Raw genomic sequence first — 19,509 nt, forward strand, 5'->3', positions numbered from 1 at the left:
CCAAGCTGGACTTCATCTCCCATGATGCACCATGGCCCAAAGACTCCCATAATGCACTGTTTCCTCAGTCAGAGGGGCAAGACCCTGGTGAATCATGGGAGATGTAGTCCAACCAGGGAACCTGGCTCAGAAATGTCTTGGGCGAGTACCTTCAAACTGGTACATGGCCACACAGGTGCCGATGGGCGAGGCCAGGTCCTCCTCGAAGTCCTCGTCAAACTCCGTGTAGATCGGCTGGTTCAGGGCATCCTGGCTGTCGTCGGAGTGGGTGGCGTCAGGGCTGAGGGACCAATGAGACAGGGTGAGCGGCTGTTTCTGGGGGTAGCTCCAGCCACAGGGAGTCCAGGGTGGCTGTTCAGAAGCACGAGTGTGGTCTAGGGGTTAGAGCAGGGGAACTGAGAGCCAGGACTCCTGGGTTCTAATCCCCACTCTGGGAGGGGTGCAGGATCTAGTGATAAGAACTGGGGGACTAAGGAGCCAAGACTCCTGGGTTCTATTCAGACAGATGGCACCCGGCCCAGAGATCCCAAACCGCACATGTGGGTGAGGATTCAGCAGCCCCCACACCTGGGTATCACGGCCGCCTGCTCCCCCTAGCTCCTGGGGACGGACATTTCACCTCCTCACCTGCCCTTCTCGTGGGAGCCGTTGTTGTTCAGGGTGGTGGCGTGGTCCAGGTGGTGACTGTATCTCAGGGTGTTGTCCGGCCGGTTACTCAGCATTCTGCTCTCGGCTTCGGCCAGCCACGACTGGGAGGCGCGGGAGAGAGAGAAAGGTTCAAGCATTTCATTCCTGCCTCCCCACAGCAGAGACAGATCGCACATGGGGGCAAGCGGCTTCGTTCACATGGGGCTTCCTTCTCTGGCCCTGGCAGGGCACGCCCCTTAGCAGCTGTCCCCCTATGGGGTCTTGGCCCCATCCCTGCCCTCAGAATAGCTACAGACCCAGGCAGTCAGAGCAGGTCAAGTACCCCGATTCTCAGTTCTGCTCCAGGCTTCGCACAGTCTTTGGGCTCCCCATATTTTGTCTTGCCCGGCCCACCCCCAGCGTGAGTTAGTGCAAAATCAGTGCTCAGAACCCAGGAGCTCTAACCACTAGACCCCATTCCTCCATGGTGGTGCTAGACGTAAGGAGACTAAGCAACTGCTTAGGGCCCCAAACGGCTCACGGGGGACCCGCTTTAGTAATACCCCCAAAATACCATTCACCTTATTTAACAAGCGTATCAGTCCATGGTGTGTTGGTATATTTGTTATGGAAATATTAGTATTTTTAGGAGGTGGGTGAGGGGGGATGGGGGGCCCCCCAAAATATTCCTGTTTAGGGTTAAGGTTAGCACGGCCTCTGCCGCTTCCTCCTGAGCTGTGAATAGAACCCAGGAGTCCTGCCTCCCAGCCAGTTAGCTACAGTCCCATTCCTGCCCACTCCAGTATCAGAGACACGGGCTATGACCTGTAGGAACAGGAAACACCCAAGAGAGTCAATCACTGGAGGAATGGGGCGGGGGAAGGTGCTTTTATCAGGCGACGCACATTCAGCCGACTCATTCATAAAATAAACCTGTGGCCAAGAGTAACTTCCTTAGCGAATAAGGAAACTGGGCAGAGCCATTTAACAGGATTGTCTGGGGTAAAGCTCGTCGCTTGAGAAAGAGAAAGCGACCGAAGGCCCAGGCTGTTTCTATGAATGAAACGATACTGGGCACGGAGTTACACACATGATTCACCCCAGAATAATTTAGGCACGACGCAACCGCTCATAAATCAAACCAGCAGCCTTTGAATCATAAGGACACCTAACCTGAGAACCAATGCGGTCGTGACACCATTATCAGTAGGGTCACTGCCTGGTTTAAAATATTCTCTCATCTTTTGATATTATTCATATTGTTGCAGTGCCTAGTTGCCTCAGTCATGGCCTAGGTCTCCATTGTGCTAGGTGCTGTACATTATTTATTAGGTATATTATGGTAGTGCCTAAGAGCCTCAGTCATGGCCCAAGTCTCTGCTGTGCTAGATGCTGTACATTATTTATTGGGTGCATTACGGTAGTGCCTATGCGCCCCAGTCATGGCCTAGGTTTCTATTGTGCTAGGTGCTGTACGAACACAGAACAAGACGCTGGTCTTTGCCCCAAATAGCTTCCAATCTGAGTGGGACCCCAATATGCCTTAAAGAAGCAGGATGGTGCAGCAGTTGGGCACTAGCCTATGACTTAAGTCCCAGGTTCAAGTCCCTGCTCTGCCACAGACTTCCTGTGTGACCCTGGGCATGTTACTTAGCTGCTCTGTGCCTCAGTCTCCCCACCTGTACAACGAAGATAACCGCTTTGCCCTGGGAGGATAAATACACTCAAGATGGTGCGCTGCTTAGATGCGACAATGACGGGGGCCACATAAGGACCTAAAATACTTAGAATCCATCAGCAAGCCAAGGGACACCGTGTGGACGCGGGGATCATTGTGCTAGATGGGCCAGACAATTTTGACCATATATTAACATCAGTTAGGAGTGTGATTTTTTTTTTTTTTTTTTTACATTCTTATTGAAATATACATAGATAGAACACTTAGCCAGGGACTCAGGAGATCTAGGTTTTATTCCCAGCTCTGACACTGGCCTGCTGGGTTAGTCTTGGCAAGACACTTTCCCCGTGTTTTGCCTCAGTTTCCCCCACTGTAAAATGTCGGTCCTCGTCGGTAAAACGCTGGGCTCCAAGGATGAAAAGCGCTCGAGAAGGGGGAGGCGCTGTTACATGGTTCGGCCACTAGAAGGAGATAAAGACCTCCCTTATAGATTTACCGCACTTTAAACCGGTTCAAAGGAAGGACTGGTCAGACCATACGGGGCATCGCCGGTGTCTGGAGCCACAGATGGCTGGAGAGCAGAGCCGGATGTGTGGATTCCCAAAGGGGCCTGGGGAGTGTGTCAGAGGTAGCCCCATCCCGTGACCCCCCCCCCCCGCACCTCCCCCTTACCTCGTATTTCTGGATTTCTAGGCGCAGCTTCTCGATGTTGCTTAGGGTCTCAGAGATCTTTGGCTCCAGGCTAGCGGGGTCACCCATCTGGGGCGTCTTCTGGTACACGTCCTTCATCTTGTTTAAGGCATCTCTGTGGGCAAGGGGAGAGGGAAATGTTAGGGGAAGGGATTTAAAGGGACAGCACACAAAATTTCTGCCTTCTGGCAAAGAGATTTGGATGCAAATTGTAGGAATGCAAACTGATTGGTTCCCTCCCTTTATTTCCTCCTGCATCTGAAGAGAACAAGGGGAAGGAGTGCGTCCTAACAGACAGAGCACTGGACTAGGAGTTACACAAGAACATCAGAACGGCCACACTGGGTCAGACAAAGGTCCATCTAGCCCAGTATCCTGTCTTCCAACAGTGGCCAATACCAGGTGCTTCAGAGGGAATGAATAGAATAGGTAATTGAGTGATTAAACCCGTCATCCACTCCCAGAAAGCAGAGGCTAGGGATGTCCAGAGCATGGGGTTGTATCCCTGCCCATCTTGGCTAATAGCCATTGATGGATCTATCCTCCAGGAACTTATCTAGTTCTTTTTTCAAACCCAGTTAAGTTTTGGCTTTCACAACATCCCCTGGCAAGGAGTTCCGCAGGTTGACGGTGCGTGAAGAAGTACTTCCTTTTGTTTGTTTTAAACCTGCTGCTTATTAATTTCATCCAGTGATCCCTAGTTCGTGTGTTATGAGGCGGGGTTAATAACACTTCCTTATTCACTTTCTCTGCACCAGTCACGATTTTATAGACCTCAATCACACTCCCCTTTAGTTGTCTCTTTTCCATTACTTTGCCCCTGACCTGGGGGAAATCATTTCTCCTCCTCCTGTTTTCCCTTCTTACCCTGGTCTATTTAGACTGTAGACAAATTGGGGCAGGGACTGGCTCTCACGAAGCACGTCCAGCACCTGGCACAACGGGGCCGCACATCTCGGCTGCGCTCACTGTACAATGATTATTTGAAGGAGTGATTACAGATCAAGCGCACACGCTATGGGGAAATAGCATTTCCCTATTGTGCGCAATCTACAGGACTCACTGCAGCAGGAGGCCAGAGTTACAGACTATGGATAAACCCTCAGGGTTTAGAAGCCTGGAGAAGGGAGGGGTGGTGCATTGTGGGAGTCCCAGTCCATGGAGCATCATGGGAGATGTAGTCCAGCAGGTGAGCCGCCACCAGGGGAGGAGACCAAAGACAGGAGGCCCCCAAAAGGCACCGCCTACAGGGCATCGAGTGCTTGTACCTCTGGTCGATTTCCTTCTGCAGCTCTCGGTTCCTCTCCTCGATTTTCTGCTGTAACTTCTTCCTCCTCTGCTCCGGCGGCAAGTGGCTGAAATCTTCCGTGATCACAGGCTGGCGGCAGGAAGGGGGGAGGGGAAGAAAAGGATACATCGGTTCCCTTCATGTCGTAACATGGACCCTCTTCCCCAGCCACAAAATCCAGTCCCGTGCGCCCCCCCCCCCCCCTCCTCCCCCGACTCCTTCACACTATGGGTTGCAGGGGCTGCTGACAGCCACTGCCCCTGACGTGCAAGACGCTGGCCAGCGCCAGGGGAATGTGTGTGCCCCACTCGAAGGGCCTGATCTCGCTGAGCCTCCTAGACCTTCACTGGTCACTGGGAGAGCTCGGTACCTCGCAGGGTAGCGACAGCGCTTGGAGGCAGGGCCCCTCCCGGGGCAAGATGTTGCATGATGCCTTTCTGCAGCAGTGGCCGGGATCCGGAGCTCTCCGATTGTGCCGCGAAGAGAGCTCGGCACCTAGTGGCCAGGGAGACACCAGCCACGGCCCTGCAGCTTTAAACCGACGTGGGCCAGATCTCGGCCTCCACCAGCAGCACAGAGGGTTGAGATCCTAGTTCTCTCCGGCTGCAGAACCCTCAGCCCGTGGAGGCAGGAACAGCTCACGGCATCCGCCCCAGCCGTTACAGCTATGGGGGAAACCAGCACTGAGCTGGGATTCAGGAGACCCGTGCGGCCTCCGGCAAGTCACTGGGTGGACGGGCCTCAGACAGCGGCGTGCAGTGCTACAGCGCCACGTAACCATGCCCACGCCCAGCAAAGGTCCTCGGAAGCGTCAGCGCTGCCCGAGATGCTACTCGCTGGACCGTGGGTCTGGTAATACTTTTTTCTCAATTGGCCAGCAACTGACTTCCACCCCTGTGAGGAGGCAACACCAAGCAAGCACACGCGTGATTTTTTTTTTTTAAAAAAAGCGAAACACACTGGGATCCTGGCACAATAACCACGTGCCCTCAGCCTGGCAGAGTCAGCCCCCCCGCGTCCCCACGGCATGGAAGGTGAAAGCCATGTGGGCAAGCCCTGGTTTGCGGAGGTGCTCCTGCTTCCTGGGAATACCGGAGGTGGAGGGGGGCAGGGGTAGAGGGAGAGGCGATCAGAAATTGGCTGCTGGGTTGGGTCTTTGGTCTCCTGGCTTGCAATGCTTTATTAAGAACAGGAAGCTGTTTACTGGGGCTTGACCCCACTCCCACAGAGCCTGTACCCCAAGCAGCAAATGCGGCACAACAGTTTCCAAAAAGGGGACGCCGACAGAAGGGAAGCCTGGAAAGCAAGGGACGGCTTGGGGTTTTATATGGAGCAGAAGCGGAGGCTGCACATTCTCCTGGCTGGAGGATGCAACGGGGGAAGCTCCTGGTTCGGACGGGCAGAACAAGGTGGACTATGGTGCTGTGTGGAACAGGCGAAGGGCTGGGCTAGGAAGTTTGGAAGGAAGGCGCGTGTCTGGGGAGCCGATGTTTTTGAAACAGGCGGAAGCACTGACCGCTGTACCACGCGAGGGAGGCTGGAACTACGTGGAAAAGAGGGAGAACCCAGGGCTTTGAGAAGTGACTAGTAAAAGAAGAAATAATTGGGTGCGTGCTGGGGCTGGGAGAAACTTCCCACGGAAACTGAATTTTTATGGAAAACCTGGATTTGGGGGAAACGCATCTGCTTCGGGCAGAAAGATTTGATGTTCTCGTTGAACAGAACAAAGATCTGAAACCCAACGCTTTCAGGATTTGACTATGCTACTGTAGTGCCTCCTGGGAGGTGTAGTTCAGGTGCCACATGAGCCCATTGTCCTCTATGGGCCAGGCTCCCTGGTTGGACAACATCTCCCGTAATGCACCATGGTGGGCCCTCTCCTTTGTAAGGGGAGGTGGTGCATCATGGGAGATGCAGTCCTATCAGGAGCCCAGCTCACAGCGGAGAACGGGGACATGAAGCCACCAAACTCCCTGTTCTCCTTTGTGAACTAGGCTCCTGATGGGACTACATCTCCCATGATGCACCACCTCTCCTTACAAAGAGGGCACACCATGGTGCATTGTGGGAGATGTTGTCCAACCAGGGAGCCAGGTCCATAGAGGACAATGGGCTCATGAGGCACCTGAACTACACCTCCCAGGAGGCACTACAGTAGCATTTCTGAATAGTTCCATTTTCAGGGGGGAGGGGGGTTGCCAGAAAGCCAAAGTAGATGCAAAAAGGCCTTTAAAAAAAAGATACTTTAAGCCTCCTTCCTGCACAGCCCTGCTGTTTCTTTCTTTGCAGGTGCCCTTCATAACAGCAGCAACTTCCCGTGGCTTGGTACAAAGCAAAATACAAGACACAAACTTACCCCCCGTTTGAGGCTGCGGAAGGAGGCGATGCGGGGTTTGACTGTCTTATTGATCTCATTCAGACAGTAAGACAGAGGGTCCCGGGTGAATTTGGGGGATGGAGGTCCGTTGGTGGCAGACGAGGAGGAAGGAGGAGGGGCAGAGATCACTGGGGAGAGGGGAGGGGGCGGGAGCTAGGGACAGACAAAGGGATAACAGAACACATGGGGACACACAATGGAGAGAACTCTGTAAGAAAATAAACAGGCACGCACACACAAAAAAAACAACCCAACACAGCACAGGGAATAAAGGGGAGAGGGGTAAGGACAAGCTGCACCATCACAATCCACCAGCCGGAGGCAGCGAGGGGAGGGAAGGCCCACCAACCATTTTGTCTGTCTCCCAACTGTAGGGGATCCCAGCAGCAAAGGGAAGGGGAATAGGCTCCGAACCCTTTCAAGGCCAAGATTGTTCAAACGATCCTAAAGGAACCTGAGTCCCATGGGAAGTCACAGGAATTTGGGTGCCTAATTCCCCTAAGAAATATGCCTGCTTTAAACGCTTAGGGACCCACCCTGCACCAGGGGTGTGACTGGCACCATGGATCCGGCCCCTGCCTGCCACAGATCGGGCCCCACCCTGCACCCTTGGCCCTTCCTGGCACCCATGTGATTGGGAAGCTTGACACTGAGAAGAGGCCCAGGCTTTCAGCTCCCACCTTCCTCTCTTGGGACTTTGTTCATGTCTCCCATGATGCACCACCTGCCTTCACAAAGAGGGGAGACCATAATGCATCATGGGAGATGGTAAGGAGACTGGGGATGGGGGGGCATGTTACAGCAGGAGGCAAGTAACATGACCAGAGGCTGCTTTGCTCCCACAGGCCCGTGTATATCCCCCCCACCTCCATCTCACTCTCACAGCTGTCCTCCCCAAGACCAGCCTGCACCCCTTCCTGTCCACAGGCCCCCCCCAGCTAGGGAAGGTTGAAAATTGGAATTTCAATTAAACTTTCTTTTAAAAAAAAAAAATTAATTGTTTTTGGTGCTTCCTGCAGGAAATTTCAGTTTTTCATTGAAAACTGAAATATTTCCATTCTGAAGTGCCACTGCGGTGCATCATGGGAGTTGTAGTTTGAGTGCTTCATACCCCACATTTGCTTCTGTGGGCCCAGCGCCCCAGCCAGATACATATCCCATGAGGCACGGCCTCCCTTCATCGAGACCCAGGTTCATCATGGGAGATGTAGTCTGACCGAGGAGCCTGGCCCATAGAGGAGAATGGGAGCATGAGGCATCCGAACAACAACTCCCACAAGGCACCGTGGGAGGCATTTCCAAATGGAAACGTTTCAGCTTTCCACCACAATATCGTGATTGTAGACACTTCCATCTCCAGTCCTGAACTGTCCCCTCCAGCCCCCAATCTCCTCCCCACCCCCTCCCACCCAGGTCTGCCCTGCTTCTGGGCCTCATTCTGAGTGCCTGTGCCTGGTGTTAGCTCCTCAGGGTGCAATCTTTCCGCGTTACCCCTTCCCCTGCTCAACTGAAGCCCCAATCTGGCAAAGCACTTCAGGCAAGAGAACAAGTCCACTGGCTTCAATATTAGGTGTATTATGGGAGCCCCAGTCCTGGATCAGGACCCCATTGCGCTAGGTGCTGTACAGCAAAGACACGCTTCCTGCCTCAGAGAGCTAACAGCCCAGGACTAAGGTTGCCAGCCCTCCAGGATTGTCCTGGAGTCTCCAGGAATTAAAGATTAATCTTTCATTAAAGATTATGGCATGTGATGACACCTCCAGGAATTTGTCCATCCAGAACTGGTGACCCTACCCAGGACCCTGTTTCTGGGCTTAGAAGCGAAGCACGGGCTTAGAAGCGTTTCGCAGGATCAGGGCCTGAACTCCTTCCAGCTTCCGTGTGGACAGTTGATCTCATCCCCTTTAGCAAACCCTTGCCAGGGGGGGAGGGAGGGGGGAGAGAATATCCATCCCCTACCCACCCCTTATAGCAAGCAATTAGTCCCTCCATAGGGATCCTTCCATGTGATAAGTCCCCCACCCCTTCTTGAGTGCCCTGCACCCCATGCTGTACCCAACAGCTCCCCCTATGGGGAGTGGGGGTAACTGATGCACCAACACCCCAGAGGTCACCTACCTCAGCTGGAGTGGGGCGGGAGGGGGAAATCTGAAGGCAGGATACAAGGGTGAGGGTCTGCAGGAAGCATTCATAGGGAACACATGGCTAATCAGGGGGTGGGGATTGATGCCCTAAAAGTCTCTGCCTTGGACATATGTTCCCTGGGCCTCCTGACCCAGTCACTCTCCTGACCCACCCCTGCATGGCGCAAGGCACAATGTGCCCTACCCCTGATGCTGCTCCAGCTCTGGGGCTGAGAAGAAGCAAGATACTATTTTTATACTCCTGCGGGCTGAGGGGAAATAGGGCCCAGAGCCAGAAACCCCAGATCCAAACCTCATTTCGGTCTGAACTCCACAGCTTGCGGTCCCCCCTACAGGGGAGACCCCTCGGGTTTTCCCCCCGCCCTGGGTGGACGCAGGACGCCGGGCATCGATGGCTGCGTGTTGCCGGGTAGTAGGAGTTTTCAGCGCATGCATGAAGTGAAGCAGCAAACGGCTTGGATATGAAACAGGCGTGAGACAATTAGAGCAAGAAAGTTGCCCCTGGGGTGGGCGAGGGAGGGAAAACTTGATCCATCCAGCAGTGCCTGTGAAATGGGTACAACACAGCCAGGACGGGCACTGCAATCACAGAATATCCGGGTTGGAAGGGACCTCAGGAGGTATCTAGTCCAACCCCCTGCTCAAAGCAGGACCAATCCCCAGACAGATTTTTGCCCCAGATCCCTAGATGGCCCCCTCAAGGATTGAACTCACAACCCTGGGTTTAGCAGGCCAATGCTCAAACCACTGAGCTATCCCTCCCACCAGCTGTGCGCATCCTGGACCCGCAGCAGGGGTCAGCGAGCAGAGCACTAGAGCCCAGTTCCTTTTCTATGGGCTGCCATGACCTGCGAGTCCCCTTCTGCCGTCTCTGATTGGCCTACCGGATCTGGAGGGGGGTGGGGGCACATGGCCTACTAACCAATTGGGCTTCACGCAGCCCTTCCCCGCCCCCTTATCCTGCTCAACGTCCTTCCTGAGGGCTGCTCTAAACTTACGCTCTGCTTCCCATAGGTCCCGGGAAGCGGGAAAGGCCTAGCACGGATCACACTGGCCACGTCCCCAATATGCTGGGGGCTAGGCCCTTATGCCAGCTCCATGCTGGCCTGGGCGGTCCCTGAACAGGGTCTTCTCCACCCACATTAAGTCCCCTTTATGCACTGCGTGGCCAAATGGGGCCTCCAAACCATCTTCCACTTGACAGCAGCCCAAGACTCCCCCGGATCAGAGAGATGGGGCAGCCCTGTGACAGACCCACAGTAACCCCTAATATCCTGGACAAGCCCGACGGAAGGAAGAGAAACTTTCCTGAGTGAAGTTGAACCTCCCTGCATTACAGTTCATACCTTGTGGGGGGAGGGCGGTAGGAAAATGCACTGGGCTGGGTGTGCATGGGGGGGACCCTGGGGGAGGCTGTAGGAAAACGCACCAGGCTGGGTGTGCGTGGGGTGTACCCTGGGGGAGGCTGTAGGAAAATGCACCGGGCTGGATGTGCGTGAGGTGTAGCCTGGGGGAGGCTGTAGGAAAATGCACCAGGCTGGGCGTGCGTGGCCTGTACCCTCTCTAAAAGGGAGGGGGGAATGCTAATTAACTCGCTTGGTTGCCTGGGGAGGCATCCATGTCCCTGTGCAAACCGGATTCTCTAGAGCCCCACAGACCAGCAAAAAACAAAAACAATCTGGATGAAAGCTGAGGTTTTAGCTAGCTCAGGGCCTTCTTTCTGATCCAGCCAACGGGCTGGTCCACGGAGGGGCCCGATCCTTAGGGAGCCTTGGAAGGACTTGGCTGACGGAGGCCTCCTAAGGCGGGGGGCGGTGTTCTGAGCCGAAGTGCGGAGGACCCACAAAGGAACCCAGAGGGCAGGGTGATGCTGGGGAGCTCGCTAGCGGGCGTGTGGGTTCTCATTAGTCGTAGAGGTGCTCTCTGTAATCCTCTTTATCTTAAGCATGAAGGCGTAACAGCTCTGAAGCCACCCCTCCGTTCTCAGGGGGGCTGTCCTTGCTGGGAACCGCACAGCGAAGGCAGGGAACCGTGCAGCCTGGGACGCCCCCCGGCAAGAGGGAGAGGGACGCGGGCTGCCTGAGGAAAGGGGAGAGCCGGGGAGCTGGAACCACCCAAGAGTGGAACCACGGGGGTGCAGACAGTTGCCCCGAATTGTGACGAGCCTCAGGGGGAGAAAAGCCGAAGGGAGCTGACCGCACCGAGGATTTCTCCTCCAGAAACGTGTCCCTTCCTCAGAGCAGCACCTGCGCTAGCCTCCCGTGAAGGCCGGGATGTATCAGGGGAAAGGGGCGAATGCAGCCAGGCTGTGGACGCTGGAGGGAGCTGAGGAAGATGGAGCATGCAGAGCACAGACGTGAGGCGGGGGAGCAGAGCTGAGCCGGATCAGTGGTTAGGATCGGGGCTCCGGCCTGGCCTTAGTCTGACCTCCTGTGTCACCCACCCAGCACCTGCACACTAAAGCCAACAGGCCCAATGTGGCCCAACTATTACAGCCCATGGGAGACGAAACTAACTAACATGCCTGGGGCCCTGCATCGGCAAGGAATTGACTGAGATAAACCGACCCACACCCCATGCTACAGAGGAAGGTGAAAAAACCCCAAGGCTGTGGCCACTCTGAGCAGTGCGATGATCTGGGGGTGATCTCTGTTGCGCACAGTACAGACAGGACGTGGGGGTTAGGACACAGGTAAACATGGGGGAGGAGGACGGAAGAGAAATCCTACCACACAGATGTGACCCTGGGAGGGGTTTCCAAGGGCTGAGACGCATGCGGCTGTGACCTGCTTTTGCTAACAAGCCTCTCGCTAAACCGGGCATGTTGGGAGCCTGAGGTTTTTTTTTTTTTTATTTTGAAAAGGATCCCACACAGGAGAGAGCTGGCCCGGAGCACGGCCATCCCTGATCCTGTGTGTGTGTGTGTGGGGGGGGCGGGTTATTAATAAACAGCCTCACAGTTACTCAGGGATCCCAGAACCAAGACGCAAAAAAATACACCCGCCCCCTCCCTGCCCCAAGAGCCCTAACCTGGCGTAAAAGCCAGGTCAAGATTCCTTGTCGGAACAGCATGTTCCCAAGGCAGCTCTCCTGGGGCGCGGGAGGGAGGGGTGCGTCGGATGTGACTCATGGAGGACAAGAGGATGGGGCAGGGCCAGGGGCGGAGGAGACAGAAAGAGAGAGAGAGGCTCATGCTGGCTGATTCGGAGCGCGCGCTCCCGAACTGGTTAATTATTAGCGTCTCAGCCCGCCCAGCGCTCACGAGAGTCGGGGGCTTAAGGCTCTTTTACGGCGTCATGCACAGGCAGCGAGATGCAGCCAGGGAGAATGATCATAGACCGGGGTCAAACGGCAGCGTAGCCTGCAGCGAGCGACAGGCCGTGCCGCAGAGAAGGGGGGTGGAGGCTGCTAACTACCCGGGCATCTTCGCAGCGCTCGGGCCAGCGGGGTAGCAGCTGAGGCCCGGAGCCCCCAGAACTGCATTTGGCAGCTGTTCATCTACAGTTGATAAGGGATGTGGCCCGGGACCAGCGCTTGGTACCATCTGCCCCTCTGCGTAGCTAGTAGGGTGGGCAAAGGGGCAGAAGGAGATATGGATGGGTTCATGCCAACCAGTATTGTGGGGGTGGGGGTGGCTAGTGGTTAGGGCAGGGGCTGGGAATCAGGACTCCCAGAGCTGTGAATGGAACCCAGGAGTCCTGACTCCCAGCCCCCCTGCTCTAGCCACTAGACTCACCCACTCCCCTGCCAGAGCTGGGAATAGAACCCAGGAGTCCTGACCCCCACCCCGAGATGGGATTAGAACCCAGGAATCTTGACTCCCAATTCTGTGCTTCGACCACAAGGTCCCGCTCCGAGTTCCAGCCACGCTGAGCTGCCCCATCCCGGGCAGCGCCCAGAGCCAGGGCCTCAGGGCCTCCCTGCCAGTTCCTACCTTATTCTTCTTGCTGAAGAGCCAGCGCTTCCCTTTGTTCTTGCCCAGCAGGCGGGGGTCCAGCCGGCCATCCAGGGTGCCCCGGGGCGTCCCCAGGCTGCTGTCGGAAGAGGTGCGGTTGATCGGCTGGCTGAAGTCTTCGAAGTCCACGTCTCCCGGCCTCTCGAAGCCGGACTTGTGTAACTCGATCAGCACCTGGGAGTCCTGCCGGCGGTGGGGTGAGGGGGGAGGGCGTCACCGTCGGGAGAACCAGAGCTACTATCCTCCCCAGTGCCCGTTCCTCATCGCTGCAGCGTTCTCATCTCCCCAGAAACACTTGCATGCACAAGCCACGTGTCGCCAGCAAGACCGGGCTCCAGGGTCCTTGAAACGGGGTCTTCCCCAGAATTGATCTCTACAGACCGGACGCCAATCCCTATTCTATCCATGGGCACAAGTCCAAATAGGACCCAGGTGTCCTGATTCTCAGCCCTCCTCCTCCCCCCCGACCCCACTCCCCTGGCAGGGTCCTGACTCCCCTGGGTCCGCAAGAGGAGTGGGTGTAGTGGTTAGAGCAGCGCGAGCTGAAGTCAGGACACCTGGGTCTTATTCCCATTCCCTAGGACACAAATACCCACAAATCCCTCCGGGTTTGGGATCTGGGGCTGGATTGACTTAACTCCTCCAGGTGAAGTAAAAGCAAAACTGCCCCCATGCTGGTCTGGGGCCCCTAGTGGAGGGGGGAGGTTATGACAGCTGGATCCCACCCAGTTAGCCCCGCCTACTTTAGGGGCATCTGCCTCCTTATTGGAGGGCAGGTGCTATAGCAATTCCAATGGGCTTTCCACCCCTAGGGCACTAAGTTTAAGGAGAGAGCAGGACCCACGTTCTTCTCGTTCACCGAGTCGGCCGCTGCCTTCATGCCGTCTAGGCACTTGCCGATGATGGGCATGACCTGCCGCTCAGTCTCGGAGAAGACGCCGTAGCCTTCCTTCAGCCGCACCGTTCGCCTTTCGTCCATCTCCTGCAGCTTCTGCAAGGGGCGGGGAGCAGACAACAGTGAGAATGATAAAAGGCCTGGAGAAGACTCTACAAATATTAATTATTATTATTATTAATTACGCAGCTCTTGTATACTGCTTTATCCATAGATCTCCCAGCGCTTTACAAAGGAGGTCAGTGCCATTATCCTCATTTTACATATAGGGAAACTGAGGCACAGAGAGGGAAATGACATACCTCAAGTCACACAGCAGGCCAGCAGAAGAGCCAGATATAGGACCCAGGTGTCCTTCATGCTGGACGGGCAGTTAGTTTGATTGAAAAAGGCTGGGGTTGTTTATCTTGGGGATGAGACACCCTAGAAATCCACACAATAATGGGTGGGATTGAGAAGGGAGATCAGGTAGGTCTGTTCCCACAACACAAGAGCAAGGGGATGTTTGTTTTGAATTTTCCACCTGTCAGTTTTAGTAGATGAGGAAGAAATACATGTGTACTTTGCCATCCTGTAGCAGTGAGTTCCGCAGGCTACGAGACCAGGACCTTCCCAAGATTCACAAACAAAAGGTGTGTAGTGAAAGCAGCACAACTCCCCATAGTGCACAGGCTGTTCTATTCCCATCTAGCTATTCTCTTACTCAGACTGGAAGCTGTCTGGAGCAGCGATGACAACTTGTTCTCTGTTTAGACAGCACCGAGCACAGCAGAGTCCTGGCCCATGGCTCGGAATCCAATGTCAACACTAAACCAAACAAGGCCGAGTGGTTAGAGCACTGCATGGGGCCTCGGAGACCTAGGTTCTATTCTTTGCTCTGCCACTGGCCTGCTGGGTGACCTTGGGAAAAATCACTTTCCCGCTCCATGCCTCAGTTTCCCCATCTGTAAAACAGGGATAATGATAACCTTTTATGAAGGGCTTTGAAATCTACAGATAAGAGCTAGGCATCATCATCATCATCATCATACTGGTATAACAGAGAGGGAAAGAAAAAGAAGGGAAGGACAGAAAGAGGATGAGGGCTAAGGTTAAGCAGGAGCGGCTTATATTGATGGGGAGGAGCTTATAGTCAAGGGGCGGGGCTTACATTGAAGATCTGCGGCATCTCCAGGAAGTAGAACTGGCTCTGGTCCCGGTTGAATTTCTGCAGGAAGGAGGCGTATTCGTTCTTGCTCTCCTCCGCCATGTGACTGCGAAGATTGGCCTGCTGCTTTGCCTGCCGGGGTTAGTGCAAGCGTCACAACAGGCTCAGTTCCGTCCCCGCGCGCAGACGGACAGGCCTGGATACCAGCCCAGGGAATCCCTTCTAGTCAAAGCCGGGGGCCAACTCCCCATCCACAATAGCAAGGTCCCGGGAGGGTCTCCCTCCCATCTGCTCTTCTCCCCTGCACCACACAGCTAACTCCCCCCACGCATCACTGCAGCCCCCGTTGGGGGGGGGGGGGGGGAGGGCTGCATCATGGCAGGTGCTGCAGACACGGCCCCTGAGAGTTTAGCCTGAACAGCCTTGGAAAGGCTCATTAGCCCCATCGCAGAGATCGGGAAACTGAGGCACAGAGATGAAGTGACTGGCCCAAGGTCACCCATGGTGGGTCTATGGCAGAGCCGGGAACTGAACTGAGATCTCCCCAAGCCTGAACCCCGGCACCATCCTCTTCCTCTAATGCAGCCTCTTTAAACGCGGTCGGTTATGGATGGTCAGCTCTTTGGGGCAGAAACCTGGTCTTCATACCGGTCTGTAAAGCAGCTAGCAAAACCCATGGACTCTAGCTCACCCAAGAGGTCCCCCTTCCTTCCATCCTGCTGGGCCCCCCTCCCATGCAGCCTGATGGTTCCCCCATCCCCAACAGGCCCACGCTAGAGGGATTCAACCCAAGGGGATAGCAGCGTTCCGACCTTCTCCACGTCTGCCTTGGTGGCATTGAGGTCTTGGTCGAGCTTCTCGGCCGCCAGCATGGCTTTCTCCGCCTCCCTGCAGTCCCGCTCGAACTTCCGTTTGCTCTGGGGGTGGGGATACAAGCCAGCGTTACCTTGCCGGAGCACACAGCTGCTTCCCACCCACAGAATTCAGGGGAACCACAGGGGAGGGGGCTCAGGGATTCTCCCCCGTTACAGAGGAGGAAGCGAAGGCAGGAGGTTAAGGGACTTGCCCTAAAGCATGGAGTGAGTGTGTGGCAGAGGTGGGAATGGAACCCAGGAGTCCTGACTCCCAGCTGTCCCCCACACAACCCTCCACTAACCCACTAGACCCCACTCCCCTCTCAGAGCTAGAAACAGAACCCAGGAGTCCTGTCTCCCAGCACCTCCCATTGGTCTAATGCAGCAATTCTCAAGCCGTGGGTCGTGACCCCACTTTAATGTGGTTGCTAGGGCTGGCGTTCGACGTGCCGGGGCCCAGGGCCAAAGCCCAAGCCGCACCACCTGGGGCCAAAGCGGAAGCCTGAGGGCTTCAGCCCTGGGAGGCGGGGCACAGGTTACAGGCCCCCTGCCTGGAGCTGAAGCCCTTGGGCTTTGGACCCCACTGACGGGGGACTGGGGCTTTGGCCCTCCAACTCAGGGTGGTGGAACTGGGGGTGGGAGGGAGGAGCTTAGGCTTCAGTCCCCCTCCTGGGGTCATGTAGTCATTTTTGTTGTCAGAAGGGGGTCACGAGGCAATGACGTTTGAGAACCCCTGGTCTAATGCATCAGAGCCCACTGCCTTCCCTGAGCTACCAACAGAACCCAGGAGTCCTGAGTCCCTGCCTTCCCCCCACCCTAGCCACTAGAACCACAGAACAGTTTTGCCGCACATGTTCTGGACTTCCTCTGAATAAAGCCCCTTTCATTCTCCTGGAGGCATTTCCTTCCACCAGCTGTGCTCTCTGCGGAGCACAGGCTGACCCATGCAGCTGGGTCTCGGCGAGCACCATCCAAAGCTTCCTCGCAGTCAACGGAAAAGCTCCCGGCGGCTCCAAAGAGCTTGGATCAGGCCCAACATGAGCATGAACAGAACGTAAACAGCTGGCCCCATTCCCCAGGACTCACGTTTTCGAGTTGCTTGAAGGAGTTTTCTAGCTGCTGCTGGGCTCGCCGGCCCTCCTGGAAGTGCTGCAAAGAGGAGAAACGTCAGCGGGACCTCATGATTTTCAGCCGTCTCTCCGTTCTGTGTTTGTACCGCACCTAGCGCGGCGAGGCACTACCAATGAATAACGTCCAGCGCCTAGCACCATTAAAAAATTAGCCAACACCAGAACATTCTTCTTCACAGCCAGAATTTGCAGAAGTGGCTAGAGATTTGGGAAGTTTGAGACTCCTTAAATTGCCCCTGATTTTCAGACAGCACCAAGTACCCTGCCCCGATGAAAAAGTTGGGGTCCCTTTAAGAAGTCTCAAGGGCCCCAAATCACTGGGCACGTCTGAAAATTCAGGCTGGGATGAAGAACGGTCTGCTGCTGGCTATTTATTAGGTGCATTACGGTAACGCTTAGGCAGCCCCAGTCCAAGGACGCTCTTGAACCTCTATAAGCTGTATTACAGCAGCACCACGGGGCATGTACCTGTCTCTTCTCCTCTCCAGGGAGACGGCAATTTTGGTAGTTCCCGGGTTCTAAAAAAGCTCCCCAAAAGTAGCATGGCTATTGCATCTACGATGCTCCCACAGACCCCATGTCCAGCCACAGGCAAACCCTCCAAGAAGGCAGCGGTGGCCCCAACTCCCGGAGGCGGCGAGCGTCAGTCATTACAGTGAGCTGGCCGAAAGTCGCACCCAAGGGACACAGCGTCTGGTGGGATTGAACCTGGGTCCCGTGGGATCTAAAAGTGCCCTCCTCTGCCACTGGAGGGAAAGGCCCTGGGACGTTACTTCAAGGCAGAAGCAGGCTGTCTCCCCCTAGTGGCTGGGTCCTGCAAAGAGGCACTTTTGGCTGGTACATTACCCAAGCTCTCTAGGCTCAGTGGGGACCCCACGTATGTCACCCGGCTACAAAGGATGCCCCGCCCCAGATATTACTAAGCCCTGGACAGTTGCACTGGAAGACAGGGAGGGAGGAAGCGTTACCGATTTCCTCTCCTGCTTGAGTTCCTGGCCATGCTTAGAGAGCTCCACGCAGATCCGCGTCGTCAGGTTCTCCGCCACCACTTCCCGCTGCCCGGCAAAGTCATTGAGCTCCTTCACCACCTGCAGGAAGGCTTGGTACTGGCAGAACCTGGAGCAGGGGCAGAGTTACGGGGCGAGCGACAAGGTCATGCTACGGTCACTGGTGCAGAGGCTCAGGGCATTCGCCCCCCACCCCCTCAACCCCCAACTCATCTGCCCCAGGCATCTCCAAACTCCGCCTAGATCAGAACAGGTTTCATTCTAGGCCAGGATCCCGCCTCTGCTAAGCCCAGACTGGAATCTCGAAGATGCACAAGGCCGCTCCACCGTAAGGAGAGGCTCAGTGCAACCACCTCTGGAGGGAAAGCTCCGGTCTGCAGTATGCAGGAGGTCACGGATTCAAGGTCAAAGACTTCGAGCGATGGAGGATTCACCACATCCCTCCGTGAGGCGGCCCAAACCTGTACCTGGTGGGGGTCTACCTAGCTTCAGCTTCCGGCCATCAGATCTCGGTCTGCCTTTCTCTGCTAGACTGAAGAGGCCTCAGCTACCGGAAACCGTCTCCCCATGTGGGTATTATTAAATCATCATAACGGTTCATTCTGGCCTTAATCTAGGAATTGATATGAGCTGCCTTAGAGGATGGTGCAAGAAACTCGCAATAAAGCCATGACAGGATAACCTGCTGCCAGGGGAAGATGTCGCTGCCCCCCCCCCCCGTTAAAGGCTGGGGCATATGCCTTGAAGCATGAGGCTTTATATCCCTTCCTAAAAAACAAACAAACAAAAAAAACCCACACCAAATGTTTAAGTTGTTATTCTAAATCTGGATTATCTTATTATTTAAGTTAGCGCCCACTTCTCCTTTTAAGCCTACTAAACTCTCCACCCCAATGAAACCTTGTGGCAATGAGTTCCACTGACTGCACAAAAAAAAGTTATTCCTGCCGTCCATTTTAAATGGGCTGCCTTGTAGTTTCAATGAATAAAAAACCCCGTTACCAAAACCGGCGTCTTATCTGAGCTTTGAGATGGTTTAACTTTAGATGAAATAGAATTTAGATCTAAAGCCACAGACTAGAGGTTTTGCAAACCCAGAGCACAGATTACTTCATCCAAAATAGGGACATCCTCTTCTCTCAATATAACCTATTGCAAACACTCCAGTGCAGTTCTCCAACTGGCCAGCAGGGGGCACCCTACTATTGACAGATCACCTGGCAGCTCTGTTCACACCCCCAGCACCCCAATGGTAATCCTGGCCCAGTGCAGAGGCAAGACTGGGGGGTGGGCCTGGAAAGCAAGCCCCCCGCCTGCACTCACCTCACAGCAGCAGCTCGGGCAGCCCCAGTGTCCCAGGGAGCTGGGCCCAGCGCTTGGCTCCGTGCATGGCGACCTGGTATACAGGATCAGTGTATTGCTTGCGCTTGGCCCGGCCAGACCCGAGCAGCCCTGTGACCCGCGACGCCTGCAGCGGGGAGCCGGGTCCAGCTCCGCAGGATCACAGGAACCGCTGCTGCGGGGTGAGTCACGGACACAGAAAAAAGCCACGGCCAAACCGGGAAAAGTCACAGGGGTTTTCCCCAGCCACAGCATTTATGTTTTGTATCAAATTTCTCCGTACATGGAATGGCCACCTGTTTCATGCAGGCACGGCAAGGGGAAGCCGGTTTGGGTGCAAAGTTTTGGGCTGGAAATTCTGAAGGAAGTGGCCAGT

The 19,509-nt window shown here is 55.2% G+C and overlaps 1 protein-coding gene across 2 annotated transcripts in view; it reads right to left on the reverse strand.

Annotated features, from left to right (window-relative positions):
• Positions 1-19,509, reverse strand: part of TRIP10 (thyroid hormone receptor interactor 10) — a 76,333-nt gene that overhangs the window by 2,495 nt on the left and 54,329 nt on the right. The window contains exons 4-14 of one of the 2 annotated variants that reach the window (XM_054012475.1): positions 17,754-17,901; positions 16,742-16,804; positions 15,614-15,718; positions 14,805-14,933; positions 13,604-13,750; positions 12,739-12,942; positions 6,640-6,813; positions 4,264-4,373; positions 2,978-3,110; positions 628-749; positions 150-280 (exon numbers count right to left, since the gene is read on the reverse strand). In XM_054012475.1, the coding sequence (XP_053868450.1) occupies positions 150-280; positions 628-749; positions 2,978-3,110; positions 4,264-4,373; positions 6,640-6,813; positions 12,739-12,942; positions 13,604-13,750; positions 14,805-14,933; positions 15,614-15,718; positions 16,742-16,804; positions 17,754-17,901 (1,466 nt within the window). The remainder of the gene's footprint in view (positions 1-149; positions 281-627; positions 750-2,977; positions 3,111-4,263; positions 4,374-6,639; positions 6,814-12,738; positions 12,943-13,603; positions 13,751-14,804; positions 14,934-15,613; positions 15,719-16,741; positions 16,805-17,753; positions 17,902-19,509) is intronic. The other variant, XM_054012476.1, reaches the window with a different exon arrangement.

Source organism: Malaclemys terrapin, chromosome 23 (genome assembly GCF_027887155.1).
Source record: "Malaclemys terrapin pileata isolate rMalTer1 chromosome 23, rMalTer1.hap1, whole genome shotgun sequence".
In the NCBI taxonomy this organism is placed as follows: Eukaryota; Metazoa; Chordata; order Testudines; family Emydidae; genus Malaclemys; species Malaclemys terrapin.